Source organism: Amphiura filiformis, unplaced genomic scaffold, assembly GCF_039555335.1.
Source record: "Amphiura filiformis unplaced genomic scaffold, Afil_fr2py scaffold_33, whole genome shotgun sequence".
NCBI classification, from domain to species: domain Eukaryota; kingdom Metazoa; phylum Echinodermata; class Ophiuroidea; order Amphilepidida; family Amphiuridae; genus Amphiura; species Amphiura filiformis.
The window spans coordinates 939,043-959,797 of NW_027305497.1; the positions used below are offsets into that span (position 1 = coordinate 939,043).

Consider the following 20,755-nt stretch of genomic DNA (forward strand, 5'->3'; position numbering starts at 1 on the left):
GTCAGTCACCGAGCTAATCGGGGCTATTGTCAGTAGCCTTAGTCAGATGTCCTTCGGCCCATTATGCGACTCAAAACTATTAAACAGGTCGATACAAAATGGCCACGCGTGGCGGTGGATTCAACCTACCATGGCGATTTCTGCCATGAAGATATCGGGGCGATGACACTGTGCAATACTAATCATGATAATGCAGACTACTTTGATGAATGAGACAAGATATGTAAATATCCACAAACAACAACACAACATACAACAGGAAGGAAATTAGCTATGTATGATACTTTTAGATTTAGAGCAGAGATGATAATCATCGCTCGTTTAAATTGATCTTTGTACTGTTTGTTTTCCTCCGCGATAAACAGGTTAAACACATGCATTTGCAATCCCACAAACCTTTTCGCCGTTTAAATGCGATAGAAGTTGAAATTCCTTTCATCTCAATTATAAGGTCCGTTTTTATTGAGGCCAGAAAAAGGTATAACCTTTATTTAAATTGTTCGCACGTTCTTGTGTATATCATTGCTTTCTGAATTTCTATATTAAAATTAACACCTTATGCTGTTCCATTTTGAAACAAATAGATAAAAAAGTTATCCATCTCGAGGCATCGTAAAATGGTCCAAGGTACATTTTGAAATGCATTCTGGGAACATTAAAAACTATCCTTTAGGCCGTATAAATATATGTCACAATTAATTCATTAAGTATTTACCATGTCTCACGATTGTGATCATATTGGAGTTCAACATGGATGGGACAGGTTCGCTACCCAGAAAACACCAAAGTTTACACTTTACGTATTTGTACCCTGAGAGAAAATCACAATATTTCGATCTTGCAGCTTTGGAACATAGAAGGGTAAGTTAGTACAAACAAAAACTGGAATCAAGAATTAATGTGAGTGTCGTCAAGTTTATCAATGTAGCAAATCAATTGTAGTCATTGTTGTTGTAGCCGTTATTATTGTTATTGTTATGATAATAAGTTTGGTATTGTTTCTGTGCCTGTTATTCTACTTTTGTAATTGAAGTAAACACATCAAACAACTCCAAAGTAACAACGACCTTAATGAATGACCATTATTACAATATGGGTTGTCGTGTGCCAAATGTGTAAAACATATTGGACCCATTCCATGTCAACTCCAGGGATGTGCACCGCAGCACCTCTTCAATTTTTTTCTTTTTCTGTGTGGTGGTAGATATTGATGAGAAAGTAAAATCACGAAAATTTGAGCTTCATACTCCATTTCGTTTTCCCGTGGCATCAATTTAAAATTTAGGGGGGTCAGTGTAAAAAATGTGTCGCAACGCGAAAGACAACGTTTGGAGGTCCATAAATGTATAAAGGGAACCCTTTACAACTTTGAAAAGTATGTATCCTGGGGTACTTATTTGTGTAGAATTCAAATCTGGCATCAGAAAACTTGTAAATCCTTTACTTTAAAAGATATAGGGCCCTCAAAATGCAACTTCGTCCATCCAGGACCAACTTTGGGGGTCAGAACTCCAAAAGTAAAAATAATTTTATTGTCCATTTTTTTGCCAGTCAGAGCCCTTTGGTCGTTGGTAGGACATTACTCTTATCCAATATTGAGCCTATTAGAATACTTTTAGCTGAGATATTATCCAAATTTTTAAATGTACACTGCGATATTTAAAAATCAAAGTAACCCCAGATTTGAGACTTGCAGTCAAATCTTATTGCCTTGTATTCAGTATCCATGGACAGACATTTTTTGGCTCTCATTATATTATTCTTTTCGTGTCGTACGCGTGAATTTGGAGGAGGTCAAAACATGTGATAATCAATCAAGAATTAATGAGAGTGGTCATTGTTTACATACTCTCTCATTGAAACATGAACGAGAAATTGAACACATTATTGCTGTAGAAATCCTCGCAACTCTTACGTAGGATTTATAATCGATGTAGTTACGATGGAATTTGACTTACAATAGGATAAAGGACGTGTCACAATTAGGGGTTCATTCATAGGATTGAGTGTATGATCGCTGTTTATGCCCGAGGCGTGAGCCGAGGGCATAAACAGCGATCATGCCCGAAATCCTATGAAAGAACCCCGTTCATACATACCCAACATTCCTAGCAATTCAATACAGATGAAAATAATAAGGGTTTACAGGTTTAAATAACATTTCCATACCGTTTTCCTTCATAAATTGGAAGAAAATGAGTAGGCCTACTTGCAGGAAGCAGCTCGGCTCATGAGGTCAACGGCCGGGAGTCAACGCGTGATACGCGTCATCTTTTGCGCTCCGCGTGAGACGGGCGCGGTGACATTCGCGTGTACGCAACACTAGCAAATCGTGGATCGTGTTAATTGGGTTCCAACGCTGCGTGACGCAGCTTGTTTATGCCCTGCGTACTGGTCATAAACGGAATTTATGACCAGCAAAAAAGTGCCCAAATCCAATCAGAAACGTCGTTATATCGTGAGCATGGTGAGTATGTATGAACTGTTGGTTCATACACCCTTAGAAAGTGAGAACCAATCAGAGCAAACGTTAGCAAAATGCGAACTACGCAATGACTGTGTGATAGTGCACGCTCACGCACTCCGCGTACTACGCGCAGTGCTAAAAAAGCGTTAATTGTTCTTGATTTTTTGTCGAGAAATGCGGGGCTCGTGCATTAGACGCACCAACATCTCAGTACTTGTGCATTATTTTGTATAATTTCATTCCCAACAAGTGATACGCATTTATTAATCTGTAATTAAATTGACCCTTGGTTGCTAAAAGGGTGTGTTTATGGTTGCCAAAGGCACCACAACATTCTGGGACGCTGTGGCTTGAATAATCATCTATTGTATGAATAATATATTGCATTTATATGGCACAGACGGATAGAAACAAATACATGTAGAGTATCACCCCGTGCCACATTCCGTGACAAATTATTCATGTCTTTTCTTTTGTCTATTAGAGTACGTCATGGATCCAAAATAACATCAAAAGAAGAGAATGTATTAGATTTGTTCCAAATGCAGAAGACCATGAGTAAGCGTTCTCTAGAATAAAAACATAATATATATCACAACATTAAATGATGCTAATGACATAATCACTAGGATTTAGTTTTAGAGTTAGTAAAGTTATATTGTGTTATTTAAAGGCTCGGGCACCACCTTTGCACAGTATTTTTTGTGGATCCTGAGAGCACATTGAACACACCAAATATTTCAAAAAATCAAAATTATTTGATATCAGAAGAACATTCCACGTATTCAGAATGCAATTGGGTGTGTCTGATGTGCTCTCAGGTCCCACAAAAATACGGTGCAAAGGTGGGTGACCGAGCCTTTAAAGAACACAATATAAGTTGGAAAATCACTTTCTTGAACATCACATTCTTGAAACGTGGGCTTATAGATATGACAGATGAGATTTCACTAATGCATTAGGGTCGGAGATTTACACTCAGATCAGATAAATAAAGCCGACACACAAGAGGAATGGTATGTGCCTTATAAAGAAAGCAGGTTAAAAAGATTTGAATGGATTTTTGTAACGAAGGGGGCCAAGGTTTTTGAACCGTTCTATAGCGTTGTTTTTGATATCAGCAACTTAACCATGAATCTATAATAGATACCAAAAAGTACCAACAGCCTCCATATTATGTCAGTATTATATATATAACTTCTTTATGTGAACGTGCCCTTGACACATATGAACACCAAATATAAGCCAAAATCGATATTCGGCTAACGATATTGTTATCAAATGTTCTTAATTTGTACAGAAATCACTATTCATATAAATACCAAGATTGAAATACATTTCATAAGAAAAACAATAAGAAGAAACAAAATATATGCTAGGGTTGCATCGTCCTCTCCTATTCCCTATAGGTCAATTTGTTTTCTTGTTAGAAAAATTGCAACGGATGGCACTACAAGTTGCTGTAGTCGTTTGGCGGTCAATTCAGGGGTTGTAACAACCACCCCTTCGGTAGACAAGGGTTAATGCCGATATTGCCTGTCCCAAATAAGTAAGTTAGCAATGAATTATATAACAACTCTTTTATTTTAATGCCTACAGATTTCAAACCTGTGAGTGTGGTGAGATCAAATCAAGGCATGCGCAGCTAAGGCATACCGATGAAGATGGAGATACAGAAGAGACATGGACAATACACAAGGACACGAGGCGGCTTGCAACAAATGCTTTTGGAGAGATTGAATTTGTTGGTCCTGGCTCTGGTTTTGCGCAGAAACCACGAAAGGTTGGTTGTATGTACCATCTACCTATAATGTGTTTGTCGTAATATAGTCATTTGGAATCGTTTGTAAAATACAATCAATATTCTACTATTTTGAAATCTGGCTCAAAATATGATTCCCGGTATAAGACTATTATTACGTTGGTGAAACAAAATAATTACACTCTAAATATAAAAATAGTAAAAATGACCCAATGTTGAGTAAAAATGGGAACAGAGCAACAACATGGAACTCAATATTCAACCTTTACCCCATTAGACTACAATTTAATCAACTTTGAGTTTCATTTATTTATTTATTTTTTTAAATTAATTAATTAATTAATTAATTAATTAATTAATTAATTTATTTATTTATTAATTTATTTATTAATTAATTAATTATTTAATTAATTAATTAATTAATTAATTAATTAATTAATTAATTAATTAATTAATTAATTAATTAATTATTTATTTATTTATTTATTTATTTATTTATTTATTTATTTATATTTATTTATTCATTTATTTATTTATTGATGTATTTATTCATTTATTTATTTATTCATTTAAAATATTTAAATATTTGTTTCTGTTGGGTTTTTTAAAAATATTTATTTACATGTTATTTTTTCTGGCATCATCGTATTATACTAATAAAAAGAAACAATTTATTAAAAGGGAATGCTATTAGGTTTAATATGATCATTTGGCATTAATGTCACATGTACGACGACTTTTCCTACTTTTATTGACAACACTAGATCACACATGATCATGATTTTCACTTAAAATATTATTGTCTTAGTTATGTTATTCATGATACCAATTTATATTATCTATAATGAGTATCATTCCAGGTCAACTCCAATTGCACTAAACAAACAACGCCTTATATCAATATTATGATAGATAGGAAAACGACTTTATTGATCACTTGTTATTTGCTTACACCATGGACCACAAGATCCTCATCCCAATGGCATAGTCCAATAACTTCAATTAAACAATCATAGTGCAAAATTTGACCTCAAGTTGAAGAGTATGAGTTTTTATACCCATATATCTTCAAAGGTCATTCAATGAATGTACAAATGTATTAGGGTTTAAGAATTGTTCGCCTGATAGATGAGCATATTGTGGATCCTAGTGTTAGGGGTTTCCTGCCCAACAACGGCAAATAATATGCGCCATATGAGATGACCTAGTGTCACGATACGTCTACCCCGTGTCTGCCCAGCAAAAACAAAGCGTTTTTATAACGTTCAAACACATGGTTAAAAACATTCTACACAACATTCTAACATGAAGTTGTGTAATGCTCTGCGTGCTAGACATAGGCTTCAACATAAAAAGTCCAAGTTTTGAGATATTTTCTCAAAATATCAAGCGCTATCTAAAGAACCACTGATCCAATACTAGGCTTGTTTGTACTCATTTCAATGTATTTTTCATGCTGATTCCAAATATGGTGATGAAAAATTACAACCCTGAAATTTGGTTTTTTTTTTTTTTTTAACTTGTCGTCTGCAGTCGACACCCGCGTGGAGGATAATGAACGATAGAAAAATACAAATATTGTAGTATATCCATGTATATGCGATGCGATCAAGCAAAATCAGTCGGAATTCGGAAATATTAAAATATCAGTTTCTTATAGGATAGTAAAAAACATGTATAAATCTGGATTTTGCAGAAAACCCCACTGAAATTGAACAACCAGTTCCAAAGATATGAACAATCAAAGAGTTTTCAAAACAATAGGAAAGATAAGAAAATATTTCCTTTGTTTGGCTTTATCTCAAAATCAATATTTCCGAGTTCCGCCTATTTTGCTTGATCGCATCACATTATGAGTAACCAAAACAATTAAGCAATTATTTTAAGCAATAGAAAAAATATCATGCTTATCATTACAGTTCATCAGATGTGACTACAAAACAGATCCCAAACTTCTTCTCACCCTGCTTTCTACGGAATGGAAGCTTGGTGCACCAAAGTTACTTTTATCTGTGATGGGTGGGAACAAGAACTTCAAACTAAGTGGCCGCCTCAAGGAAGTATTTTGTAGAGGTATTCTGGATGCAGCAGTCAGCACTGGTAAGGTTAATATTATATAGTTTGATCAGCGTGTAATCGGCGGGCCTTATTACATTGCGGATTAATATAAATATATTTTATCTACTTTCTTTATTGCACACAATAGACCAAAAAGGTCAACTATTATCACTTTCAACATGGGTCTACTTTTCGGCGTAGTGGTAATGGCCTAACAATTCCCGCCGATTACGAGCTGATCAAACCTATAAACCATTTTGTTGATTCTCCAAACCCTTTGCAAATAAATGTCATTATCGATGCGTTCATAATGTCCGTGATAATGTCCGCATGTTTTGGTTTGCTTTACAAGGGCTTTCGGGATATACCAAAAAATATTTATGAGAAGTCAACGTAGTCGTAATATAGTCATCATTTGTACTTTTTAGCCAGATGTTACGCTGTTATTGTTGGGTATTTGTTTTTTGTTTGTTTTGGTTGCTTGTTTATTTGGAGGGTTAAACTTATCTCATTGAAAACAACTTATGATTGAAATTATTTGCTATTTATCTCAGAGGCTCTTGTTCTGAAACTTTTGTCCTTGCAACTATATTGGCTAAGCATGCTTTATATAGATGTTCTTACCTCCTAATAAATATTTTTAATTATTAACAATTTGACAATTTCGACACAGTTTAAGACAATTTTCGAAGGGAGGCCAATGGCCGATGGCCTTTGAAAACTTGTTGAAATACATTTCAGGTGCTTGGATTATCAGTGCAGGCACACACAGTGGTGTGATGAAGTACGTTGGTGAAGCCGTCAGGGACTACCAGATGGTTAGGCGATACGAAGATGTTGTTGCCATTGGGATTATCACATGGGGCACTCTGAAGCAACAACGGCAACTGATAGATGACAGGGTGAGTGCAAATCAGCTAAAAATCAATGTTATGTGTAAGAAAGGTGGTAAGCCAGTGACAACCTATTTTAAACAACACTTGTCAGAGCCATCAATCATGCGTCAATGAGCAGTATACTTGATAGACTCTTTTGAGAGACACACATTCCTTAGTTGTGTTAGTAGGCTGGAGCAATCTAAACTAAATGACTATTTTAGAACCGCAATATTTTTCATATTGTAATCGGTGTAATATCCAATATTAAACTTACTCTGTATATAAGACCTGATTGACTTCCTATAGACCTAACCACAAATTTTACATTTGTTGATGATGCTATGTCCTTAAGACATTATATCGATATTTCATATCTCTTTTTAAGAGGAAAGAGTAATGCATATAGCGAATTTAGTCTTGTCAAATTTGACAGATCTTGTAAATTATGTAAATTAGATCATTAACATAAATATACATGTATATTGTAACCATCAGGGCAAGTACCCAGCTCACCTTAGCACAAGAAAACACAACGACAAAAATGGCGTTTTTCTAGATCCAAACCACACTCACTTCATATTAGTCGATGACGGAACGAAGGGAAAGTTTGGAGCCGGACTTAGTTTACGGGTGAAACTAGAAGAAATGATTTCCACCCATGTCAAAGTTGGAACTGAATCATCTACTACACGTATGTATTATGGTGAAGGAGATTGCATTCTTAGTCAAAACGTAAAATGTACCCAACCCTGATTTTTCGGAATATAGCACTATTCCTGGTTCACTTAGAAGATGTTAAGAATAATTACCAGTTGTGTTTATAGTCAGAGAATGATAATGGCTCCAGTCAACTTATCTCAAGCACAAAAGCGCTCGCTCTTCTTATTTTGATCTCTAGCTGAAAACATCGGGCAGCTTCTCGTTGAAATCAAAATTAATGCACCGCTTATTTAATTGCCTCGCTTTACTAGAACTTGCATTGCTAATCATTGCTGCTTTCAAAAAAGGCTGATTAGGATAGTGTGTAGCGTACAGAATTACTTCTCTGAATGATAATACGTAATAGAATGCACCGCTTAATTGCCTCGCTTTACTAGAACTTGCATTACTTATTCTTGCTGCTTTCGAAGAAGGCTGCTTAGGATAGTGTTTAGCGTACAGACCTGATTCCCTGAATGATAGTACATGATACAAATTGTATGTAATTGCGTGCTGTTAATCACTGAGCTCGTAAAATTAAATGAAGTAAACTCGACAAATCTTTTGAATAATGATAAACGCCTTTACAGTAATCATGAACGGAGCTGGTAGGGATGAAAGCAAAACTGGACCGCCGGTTGAACCACGTTCCTTTGATCAGAACAAGAGAAACCGGTGGTCGACTGCCGTTCGAGTTTTGATCCCAGTTTTGATTTCATCGCTTAAAGACTAATTTAAGGAGGAAAGCATGTTTGCTCATCACTGATGTTTAAAGCACCTTTGAAAAATCAGCAGATTTGTTCTACAATTTGTTTTCCAATTTCATAGATGTTCCTGTTGTGTGTGTCATACTGGAGGGCGGTCCAAGCACCTTACGCAAAGCCCATGCTGCTATTACTCACGGAACACCGATAGTTGTCGTAGCTGATTCTGGACGGATTGCTGATGTGTTAAGTTTGGCTATCAAACAATCGAAGGACAATGGCGAACACAGGTGAAGATGATCGTTATACTCGTCGTAAATACTGACGACGTTGCCCGTATAAAATATAGGTACAGCGTGGGTAGCGACTAAAGCAAACAAGTTTTGCATTGTACAAAATCGCCCTCTGCATTCCATATACATGATATAATACAATGAAGTGCAAACGCGGACAGTTTGTAGTTGTATACTATTCGTCTGTATGCGAGAAACGTGAAAATCTTTTGATATATTGTGTGTGAAAAGATCAGTGTTATTGATACCAAATAAAAGATCCTATTTTTCTCATTAGCATATTGAAATAAGGACCAATCGTCCAGTATGACACATACAACAGGAACATCTACAGATACGTGGTATACCACAGTTAAGACTGATTTGACAGTTTGTTGATGATTTCTTTGGAAATATACCGCTTTGGAACACCTAATTCCGATATGTTCATGAGAAAAAATATCAGCTTTTACCTGATAATACAAAAATCTGCATTTTGACAGGGTTAAGTGGGGGATGAGGCTGTCAATCGGGTTACCCACCTATTATATAGCTTGGTCCTATCTGTGACATTCTCTTCAATATACCATTATTTGATCTTATAGTGCGTTTGTTAGCGTGTATGCTTGCTCGATTGTGTGACCTTTTTATTCAACATGCTATAACTTTACTGAAAGCGTCATAATGTGTGGGTCACCCATCATTAACATGTGCTTTTGTTCGGCTTCTAGCAGATATTTCGGGCTTCTTGTAGGACAATTTGCCTATATGGGGCCACAAGACTTAACAACTTACCGGTAGTAATAAACAGCCATTGCATGATTCCTTACCACTTGCAGAATAATGGATGCTACGCTGAAAGCTAAAGTGGCTCAGATGCTACGTAAGATTTGCGTGAAGGTCACAGAAGATAGTCAGGTCATGTTGCAGCAGGTCGAGGATTGTCTGAAAGCACCACATCTTCTTAATGTATACGAAGAGACCTCAGGTATCCCTATGGATGTGGCTGTGCTCAATGCATTAATGAGAGGTAGGGGAATTATGAGATTTCACAAAATTTGTGTCAAAGTCTAGTTTTTAACATGTAGCCTAATGTTTGTCTATCTATTAATCAATATCTGAAATAATTAAACTAAATTCAGCGCTTTTCAAGTCAAAAATTATAATTTTTTGTAATTGCTCTTTCGATTATAAAAAGATGTGTATTAACCTGAATAAAATGTCATTCCAAGATCATTTGTAACATCTAGATTCTCGACTTCGCGTATTTATACAAATTTAAATCTTAAATTTGTATAAATACGCGTTTCACTGATTTTAAATAATATCTTTGATGTTTATTGTCATTAAACTTGATTTCATGAAATAAGACATAAAATAATTCATTTTTGTTAGGTAATCATCGCAAGCAGCAGGACTTTCTCCGACTGGCGCAAGCATGGAACAGAATAGATGTAGCAAGAACGGATTTGTTGGACGCAAGTTCAAAGGATTTTGATGAGGTAAGCACGTGCGCTTATAAGGGTTAGTAAAGATGTGGAGTGTTTGGTGTTTATCATGGCCCAATATGAGATGCGCAGAACGCGGTTTCTGAAGATCGAGTCTACTTTTGACTCAATTGCGAATGAGCTGGATACGACAACCGCGTTTTGCGCATGGCAACCTCTCAACACCCCTCAACTCCCTTAAAAATCAAATTAAGGTTGGTCTGAACCCTGGAATTATGAAAACTTTCGGGCCTCATAACTGCTAAATTATTAGTCTAAAGAATATAAAAGTATACATTTTAGAATGGAAATGACTTGATGAATTCATCTGTGAGGTCCAATTTGGGCCAAAATGCTCATTTTTTGAGAAAATCCAAAAAAAACAGGTTTTTTGGCGCAAATTTTTTCGTGCAACGTAACAAAAAAATAGGTTGGCCAACATTTTTTTTTATTAATTTTTAAAAACTAGATAAAAATATCTAGGGACCGTTTTTTCATTTTTTTGAATTTTGACCAACTTCCCCAAAAATATTTGAAATTTGGGCGAAAATCAGGCTTTTTTATGATTTTTTTGAAAATGTTTTGACCATTTTTGGTGCAAATTTCTCAAAGTTGGTCAAAATTCAAAAAAATAAAAAAACGGTCCCTAGATATTTTTATCTAGTTTTAAAAAATTAATAAAAAATTATTTTTGGCCAAACAATTTTTTTGTTACGTTGCACGAAAAAATTTGGGCCAAAAAACCCGTTTTGGGGAATTTTCTCCAAAAATGAGCATTTTGGCCAAAATTGGACCTCACAGATGAATTCAGCAAGTCATTTCCAGTCTAAAAATGTATACTTTTATATTCTTTAGACTAATAATTTAGTAGTTATGAAGCCTGAAAGTTTCCATAATTCCAGGGTTAAGACCACCCTTAATGTAGAATAATAATTTTAGGTGAAATATGAAATATCGATTTTATATTATACATTGATTTTGCTAGATGAAAGAAGACGAAGTCCACGACCTTCTCCGTGACGCCTTGGTTCACAATCGGGTAGACTTTATCAAACTTTACCTGGAAAGTGGCGTGAATTTAAAAGCTTACCTCACCCACGCAGAGTTGACATATCTCTATAATCAGGTAAACTGCAACTGCCTCAAAACGGATGGTATTATATTAAGCATTGTAAGAAAGTCTATATTATCTTAAAATCTGCTCAAATGTAGTAAGTAAACAAACCCGTAATGATTTATTGAACACTTAAGAGGAATTTGCTGACCACTGTTGCCCTGACCACTGTTGCCCAAGACACACCTTATAACCTATTTAGCATATAATGAAAGACAGAGATTAAAAGACTAGTTTGCGTCTAAAATTCTGCCAACTAGACAAAAAAATGCCGTACTGCACAGGTCGGCAATAATCACGGCACGCCTTTGCCCTGACATCAGACGTGAAATAGTCTTTTTATCTCTGCCTTTCATTATAATTCAGGCTCTACACAGACGAAGACCCTAATCCGCTCCCAAATATGGGTAGAATAGGATAGTAGCAGTAAGTTCCTTGTGCAGGGAAATTTCAAGATTACTTAATTTTTCCACGAGAACAAAATAATGACCCTGCGGGGCTCCAACTCATACCGTCAAATACTCACGCACCTATTGTCTAGCACCTTGTGCGCCGTTTGAGCTAACTGGATTCCTAGTAAAGTCCTCGTTTTAATATCCACCTTAAAATACAAGTATTCCATTATCCAGTCTTCTACTTCACATACTCTAACATCAAACCTAAATATTAATACAGTGGCGTTACTTGACATCGCGTGTTTACATACCGCGTTCGCGTTTATTCACCTACTGCTGTCTAATCTCATAAATGCGTTACACATGCATGTTATCATCTCGTTATGCAGGTAAAACGTGGAACAGTTTTGTACTCTCTGTTGGCCAAAGTAAGCCCGAAACCAAAGGTATGTAGATTTCAAGCGTAACCTAATACTGTATTTGAAATATTTAATAAGATTTTTTGAAGTCAATATGTGGTGTGTTTCTATGTTGTTGTTTTTGTTGTTGTTTTATTTTTGTTTTGTTTTGTTGTTGTTGTTGTTTTGTTTTTTGTTTTGTTTTTTAAAGACGGAGAGACCAGGTATATACATACATAGGCGTAACAATTGAAATATTCGAAATATTTGTAGAGAAAATTTAAATGAAAAGTAAAGATCTATACATAGCATTATTAAATGCAATAGTAAACGGAAGCCTATTTATAAATATAAGTATAAATATCGTATTTACTTTTTAAGGGCAAGCCCCGGTGGTTTTCCTTGGCAGATGTTGGCAGAGTGATCCAGGGTCTCACAATGGACAGATATAAGGCACCGTATCAAGACTTAGAAGGCCATCATAAGGAAAGACGAAACACTAAAGATATGTCACAAGAAATACCAGATATGTCTGAAAGTTAGTATATTTAACTGACAGTGTACGGTTGTTTGATGTGATTATTTATCTACTTTTTCTAATAAAACATCATATAATTTGTAATTCTATAGTATAGGACAATACCATCAGCTTTCACAGTAATGTGTTTTATATAAATGACTACATTATGGTAATTGTTATTCTATAAACTGTATATTTGTGTTAAAACTGAGGGCGCTTCATGTTTTACGTATATTTTAATTCAATCAAATAATACTAATAATTCCTTTCATTTTATGACGTTTTTAGAAAGCTTACTTTAATGACAGTATACAAGTCGCTACCCCTTGTAAATATGCAAACACTTAAGTTATTGTACAAGAAACATCAGACACCTCTCGAAGTAAGTAATGTGTAGGGTGTCGTACAAAAGGTAGATACACGACATTAAGACGGAGAGGCTAAACAGTTTTGATCTTGTACAAGAAACTCCATCACTACACACACCTCAAAGTAACTGGAGTAATGATTAAGAGTCAGACTGGCTAAATACATATCAGAAAATGAGGCGAAACACTAAATATCTTGTACAATAAACTACTTGGATGTCCCAAACGTAAGCACACTTGCAATGTGTGTATATGCATCGTGTCAGCAGAAGGAGAGGCGAAACACTAAGGATCCTGCACATGAAACTCCTGCCTCGTCTCAAAGTAAGTAATGTGTACAGTGACATTGGATAGGTATATGCATTGTGTTTGTGAAAAGCGTATTAATTTTCATTTGGGAACCTTGCACAAAAAAAAAAAAACAAAAAAGAAAAGAAAGAAACACCAAACATATTGAACTAAAAATGGCTAATCATTAATTTCTTTACAATAATCCATTTCACAGTCAAAAGTCCTCGGTTCAAAAATCCCGTTAGAGAACTATTTCTGTATGCGGTGTTGAACACCTTTGAAGAAATGGCACATTTCTTGTGGGAGGAAGGAAAAGAAACAATGGCGGCCGCCTTGACTGCTAGCAAAATATATAAGAATATGGCGGTCAGACTGAGTGTGCGGGACGCTGAGTTAAAGATGCAACTAAAAGGACTTTCCAAGTAAGAATATTTTTACTTATTTTGCAAGTATTTAACCAAATTAACTCCGTGTTTATTTCTAGTGTCTTTACGAAAGGAAGCCAAAATATTACATTAGAGATGCGCTAATGCCTTCTTATTTTAAATTTTTTTGCAACCTGAAAATTGACCTAAAGTGGAAGGATTTACTTGGCTAGACATGTCAATAGGTCTAAAAATATCAAGAGGCTATTCTTTCATATAATATAAAATATTACATAAATTAAAATATAATAAAGAAATTGAAAAACTACGCCTTAAAGTGAACGCATACATGAGTTTATTTATTTTTAATATTCTTTATGTTTGTCCAGAAAGTACAGCAAACTTGCCATAGCCGTTCTGAACGAATGTAACAAGGACGATGAACAATGGTCATCTATATTGCTACTCAGAGATTTGCCTCACTGGGGCCATGTAAACTGTATAAGCTTAGCTGGTCGAAATCTGCATTTCTTAAACCATGCTGGGGTGCAAGATTTAGTCAAGGAAATATGGTATGGAGAGCTATCGAGTGAAGGCAACTCATCTCTGGTAAATCCGCCCTATAAAGTAAAAATACTGTATCTGCTATTTTAGTAAATTTTTAGCGGGTTCGACGTGTCGGACAAGTTTAGAACTACCATTGCCAAGATTTCGTCAGGAGTAGTTCTTTAGGACAAAGTACCTAAGTATGAGACATGTAAGCCGCCCCTTGTCTACTGATGGCTCTGAAAAGAGAGCCGTTCCCTGTGAATAGTTAACCAGCAAACCTCGCCAATCTGCTCATGTTAACGTTATTTGGTGTCTCTGAAAAGAGCCGTTCATTGAAGACTGCCCCTTGTGAATAGACTGCCCATATCCGATATTTTACTGCGTTTTTAATTCGAAGACAAATAATGCCGGCTTGATTATTAGTAACTGTATAGCTTGTAGTAAGCACGTAGGGTCTCAATTATTCTCAACTATCAGTACACAGTTATTTACCCAAATTCGATTCTACACACAAAGAATGAACTTTTGAATTTTGGTGGTACAAAAGTCATATTCCCAACTTTGATGGTATTTGTTACATCAACAGGTGGATTGTGTATGACAAATCTTGATATAATAAATTCATATTAAGAAACCTTAACAATTACTAAAGGCATTCATATTTTATAAGTTTTATAAGTAAAAATAAGTCATGATTTCTTTAGTGTCCTTAATTTTATATTTCATCGTCTACTTTAGGTCTGATGATTACATTACACACCGATACGAATAAGAAACACACGTCATTTAATCATAATATTGACACAGGGCAATGTTGTGTGTGTTCACAAATCATTCAGTTCACAAACTCAAAATATCTAAAGGTCCATCATTAGTTCTGTTCGTTAAGATGCGAATAATAATAAGTTGTATTAGCTCTGTTACAATGATAGGATTCTGATTTCCTTTATCATTTTTACCAAACCGATATGTCTATATCCGTGTTTTTTTTTATTGCAGGTATTGTGGATTTGCACATTAATTCCTCCCCTGATACCAATGCTAGTGTCGTTCCGTCCAGACAAAGGTAGCATTATACAGCCACATCAACATGCTATATCCTCAGCAAAGGTAGGGAACCTAATGGATGATGATGATGATGATGATGATGATGATGATGATGATGATGATGATGATGATGATGATGATGATGATGATGATATAATACTAATAAAGTGATGGAGAAGGAGGAGGGTCATGGATATGATCAGGATGACTTTGCTGGGAGACTAAGGAAAACTCGCATTTGGATATCAGCGCATAACAGTTTGTGGGTGTATGGGTGGGGTTGTGTAATAATGTGGGTGTCGCATTATATCAGCACTTGACAGCTTGCAGCAGCATTTCATCTGATCAAAGAATTGCTCTAATTCTACTTACAGCGGCACAGCAATGCGGGCTATATAGAAGATCATATGGAAATGCAAGCAAAGGGAACACAAGATGATAATTGGGACGTCAGACGAACACGAACTACATCTACGTAAGTGACAATCTTGTATAGATTACCTAACAATGCTGATACAATCGTTTGCGTGTGCGGGTGGGGGGGGGGTGTATTATGGCTCTGATATAAGGTATGCCCTGCAGAATAGTAGTGAAGTGGATAGCTGAATGTTTTGTGTTGGATGTGCAGTTATGCGTAAAATGTATGTATAAATATGACAACCTTATCTTACCATACTATTGTTGTGTATCCAGCATCCCAATAAATATAGATGTGCTGGTGTTCACAAGAGTTCCAGTGAAGTGTGTTTGTCAAAATTAATACCAGCTCAATGTCGTTCTTTTATATGAAGGCTTTTTGGTCAATTGTTTTGTCATAACGATGACAACCTTGTTTTGTCATCCTGTAGTATAGTCAAAAACCAGAATCCATAGATGTGCTGATGTTCACAGGCGTTTAATTGAAGCAAACTAATACAAACTCAATGTCGTTCTTTTGGTCATTTGATTTGTTTTCTCTTCAGAATACCGCTTCAGTCTGACACAGGTGAATCCAGGCGCAATGAGTTGGCACTGTGGCAGATGATGATGTACTTCTATAACTCACCAATGATTATCTTCAGACACAACGTAGTAAGTCATTATCACCCTCATCATCTGCATTTTTTGTTTATCATCATCATCGTAGTCGTCGTCGTCGTCGTTGTCGTCGCAATATATATATCCTCATTGTGGTGCGCCACAACCCGGCATCACTAGAGAGGTTGCGATTTCCAAAAAGGGGATTTTCATTGATTTGCCGAACAGGAACACCCTAAAATTAATCAAAACTCAAGGTGTTACATTTTTGTTACGAGCATAACAGCGCATGGGAATTGCAAAATATGTAATATATCATGTATGAACGTATTTTTATTCTCTTCATTTTGATGCCTAATTTCGTCTTTATAGATTGCTGTCACGTTTGCCGCTTCAGTAGCACACATACTCGTTCCAAAAATTCGACACTTTGAGTTTTGAGTAATTTTAGGGTGTTTTGGTTTGGCAAATCAACAGTATGCTTCGTTTATATTTATAAGTACGTATTTATAAATACGCACGTGATCACCTCTGCGCTGCCATAACAGCTTGTAGAAGTCTGGAAGTGGCCTTCGACACAGGGGGTGGTCTTCCTGTACATTTGAATGCAAAGGTGGTAAACAATACCAGGCTGTGCAGCAAAATTTTCTATTTTGTTTAACTTTGTGATATTGTAAACGTTTCCGTCGATAAATATTTTTTCCGTCGGCAAATACTTTCAAAATGTTGTTTTTGATATCATATTACAAATTCGTAATCCCCCAAGTGTAATAATTTGGCAATTCAATAAATACTTAAATTTGATGATATTTATCTAAAGGATATGCCCATGGGTCAAATGCGTATTTATAAATTATACGTATTCATAAATATAGTCGAAGGTAACTGATCAATGACAATCCCTTTAACTATCAATGATTATTGTGTTATTAACTAAAATATGTATTTTTATTTTATTTGAACAAGGTCTCCCATCTTTTGTTTCTGGGCCTCTTTTCCTACATCATGTTGTCAAATAACTTCAAATCAACCGAGCCACCATGGTATGAGTATTTACTAATGGTATGGGTTGCTACGTTTCTTGCCGAAGAATTTAGACAGGTCAGCACATTTAGTTACATTGTTATTTTTAATACTAAATGCCAGGTTTGGATTATTTTGTATTTATTTTGCCATGCCTTCATGTTTGTCATTTACATATTTATTACCACGTTCTTTATAAATTAAGCATTAGAATGAATTGTACTGTTTAACTGAAGTATTATTAGTTTAACGATGGGGGTTGAAACTCCCCGATGGATTTTCGCTATAAAACGTCTGATGTGTATGATATTGATAACCATTTTATACCAAAAAATACAAACATTTCCAGATGCCACACTGACGTCTACAACCTCAAAAATTACTGACTTTCAGTCAATAATTACCTAAAACTGGATCAAACAAATCATAGAATCTTCAGATTTATCACTGGAAATGATGGGAAACCATATTTGTAACTTAATAGTATCAAACCCATGATATCAAAATATCACAAATTTGTATCTAGGCCACAAAACCTACCTAATCACATGAAGCCGTTTGGCGGTTAGTTTGAGAGTTTTGCAGCGACAATTTAAAATATACACTTCCTCATTAGATGATGGGTTGTTCCACAAGATTTGCAACTATTATTTTTTATGTACCTGTATTGTAGCATTTTAGTCAATTTTACGCGGTTCTTCTTTATTTTTTTCCAATAGGATTTCCTGGTTGTTTTTGTTGTTTTTGTTGTTGTTTTTTTGTTTTGTTTGTTTGTTTTTTTGTCTTTGAAATATTTCACCAAAAGCTAATACTTCAGTCCAAAAAACCGACCAAAAACCCAGGAAGTTAGTGCAATTACGTCTTTTTGGTTAAAACCAGAGACCCATTTCTTGGTTAAAACAAATAACTCTTCTGCGACTGAATTACACATTAACAATTTACAGTTTTATCGCGAATCATATTTCCAGATTGCTCACGGCGATGCTCAGAAATGGCGCCTTAGGTTCAAGGAATGGTTCAGCGACTATTGGAACCAGCTGGATTTCGCTACTCTGCTGCTCTTTGGTATTGGAACAGCGATGAGATTTAATGCAGGCTTACTCAACGCAGCCAGAGTAGTACTCGCATTTGATCTTTTTATATTTTATATGCGGCTACTCAATTCGTTCACGATTTACCAACATCTGGGACCAAAACTGATTATGATCGGAAAGATGGTAGGTTGAATTTGATCTTTTATACAGTAAGAAGAATCAAATATCAAGTTTTGACTTTCACAGGGTCGATATTGACGAAAAAATTGTTTTCAATTGTTTATCTTAAGGACTTGGATATCAACGTTTGCACAGAATTTCTGTGTGAGCTGAGAGTACATCAGACATATCGAAGATAAATAATAAAACATATAATTTTGGGTGTTTTTTTTCAAATTCGCGATATAATACAAATTTTATGAGAAATTTTTCGAAGTAAACTTTATAGAGTTACTGATATACTTAAAAGTTTGACCTTTTTTCACAATAAAGATATACATTTTCCCTCAAAGACCTATTTTTTTATACATCTTTATTCTCTAATATCTTCATTACGAAAGGTCAAAATTTTCTATTGATCGTCGGCTTTTCATCCCAGCCCAGATGCATATCATTACATTTATAAATTTTACTTCGAGGACTGTTAAATATCAGAAATACCAGTATTTAATCATTTGCCATAAAATATGTGTATAACACCTTTTCAGAGGGAATTCAGGGAGCAGTGTCTTAAAATTACTATTTATTTATTTTAACAACTGTCATTTAAGGAAAAAAATCCCAACAAGAATTAGGGGTACGTGCCCTTATTTGCTGGTGGGATTTGCCATAGCGCCATTAGGCGAACGTTTACGGTATTGGTATCAATTCGAGAAGCAAAAATAACTTGCATTGTGATTTTTGCTTTCAGTTCTTGGATGTATCATTTTTCGTGTGTATTTTATTCGTATTCCTCATTGCTTATGGTATCACACTGCAAGCCATACTGTATCCAACAATCACTGATATACAAGGATTGATTTATGGCGTTCTCTACCGACCATATTTTCAAATATATGGAGAGCTCTTTTTGGACGAAATCAGAGGTAATGTACATGTTGTAATTATAAATTATAAGTGATAATTAAGAATTCCCCGATATTCGTTGTATCGATAAGTTGTCTTCAGATACTATTAACAACGCAGCGATCATAATCTTGGTCAGCTATCCAGTTACCTCCACACGGCATAAAGTAATTCCTATCATGGTATCTTGATTGCTGACAAAGATTCAGCTTCCTGCATTAACCACTACCAAAATCGTAATTAACCATTTCGTTAGGCTATCAAAATCCTCTGCAAATGAACCCGATACTACGCCGTTCACGCTCGCCATTGCCCAATTTTAGACGCTATTGTGAATCAGTCCTATTTTACTAATGTTTTAGGCTGTAATAACTCATTTAACCATACTATTAAGACAAAAATCTGTGTTCAGTTGAAAAATCCGTGAAAAAACAGTTATCCAGATTTTTAACCATCCCATATTTTCACGGAAAATGTCTCTAGTGTTAAAATACCTCCAGCATGACACCAGCTACCAACTGTCAACATTTGTTTCTGTTCCACTTGGCAAAACAGGATAATTATGTTGAGTGCCGTATATTTCTGGAATCGGGAATAACGTTAAGGTAACATGCCCATAGTTGTACCCGCAAACGTTGCGAGACAGGTCAAGTATACAGGCTTTGAACATGCATAAATGCACACATTATGACGTAGTTTCAATTTTACTTGCGAAGGATTTCGGGAATTGCAAACATTTTAACACCTCCTTCTTTTATTTTTCTCATTTTAGGAACACCAGGTGATGGGACGTGTACAACCAATCAGACACTGATTAATGAGGCACTACCTATCTGCCCGGAATATTCCGGTATTGGAGTGTTTCTATTAGCTATTTACATGATATTCAGCAATGTGCTTCTTCTTAATCTGCTGATTGCAATGTTCAGGTAAAACTGATCTCATTTTTTGAATCATAACATTATCTCACAAAGGACGAAACTATTTGTATCATAAAGAATAATGGGGGTGACATCATTTTTAACATTATCACTCCTCTTGCTCAACGAATCAACGAGTTATACATGTGACGGTTTGTAGTTATCTAGTATTCGTTAATATGCGACCATAATTATGATATAATGCTGCAGAATATGGTGCTCATCCTGCACTTCCTTGTTTGACTTAGAGTTTAACCTGGAGTTTAATGGAGTTTAATTTTACCAGTCAAAATCCAAACTAGACCCCCTGTAGAAGACATGA

General features: G+C 35.4%; 1 protein-coding gene across 1 annotated transcript; it reads left to right on the plus strand.

Annotated features, from left to right (window-relative positions):
* Positions 1-750: 750 nt before the first annotated feature.
* Positions 751-20,446, plus strand: LOC140143943 (transient receptor potential cation channel subfamily M member-like 2). Its single transcript, XM_072165781.1, has 21 exons — positions 751-861; positions 2,952-3,025; positions 4,067-4,250; positions 6,149-6,329; positions 7,029-7,189; positions 7,661-7,856; positions 8,693-8,858; positions 9,680-9,870; positions 10,236-10,342; positions 11,313-11,453; positions 12,226-12,282; positions 12,616-12,772; positions 13,628-13,835; positions 14,168-14,387; positions 15,327-15,437; positions 15,749-15,849; positions 16,337-16,445; positions 17,358-17,492; positions 18,383-18,631; positions 19,359-19,533; positions 20,286-20,446. Exons 1-21 carry the CDS (start codon positions 751-753, stop codon positions 20,444-20,446), a joined length of 3,195 nt encoding a protein of 1,064 aa, XP_072021882.1.
* Positions 20,447-20,755: the final 309 nt, after the last annotated feature.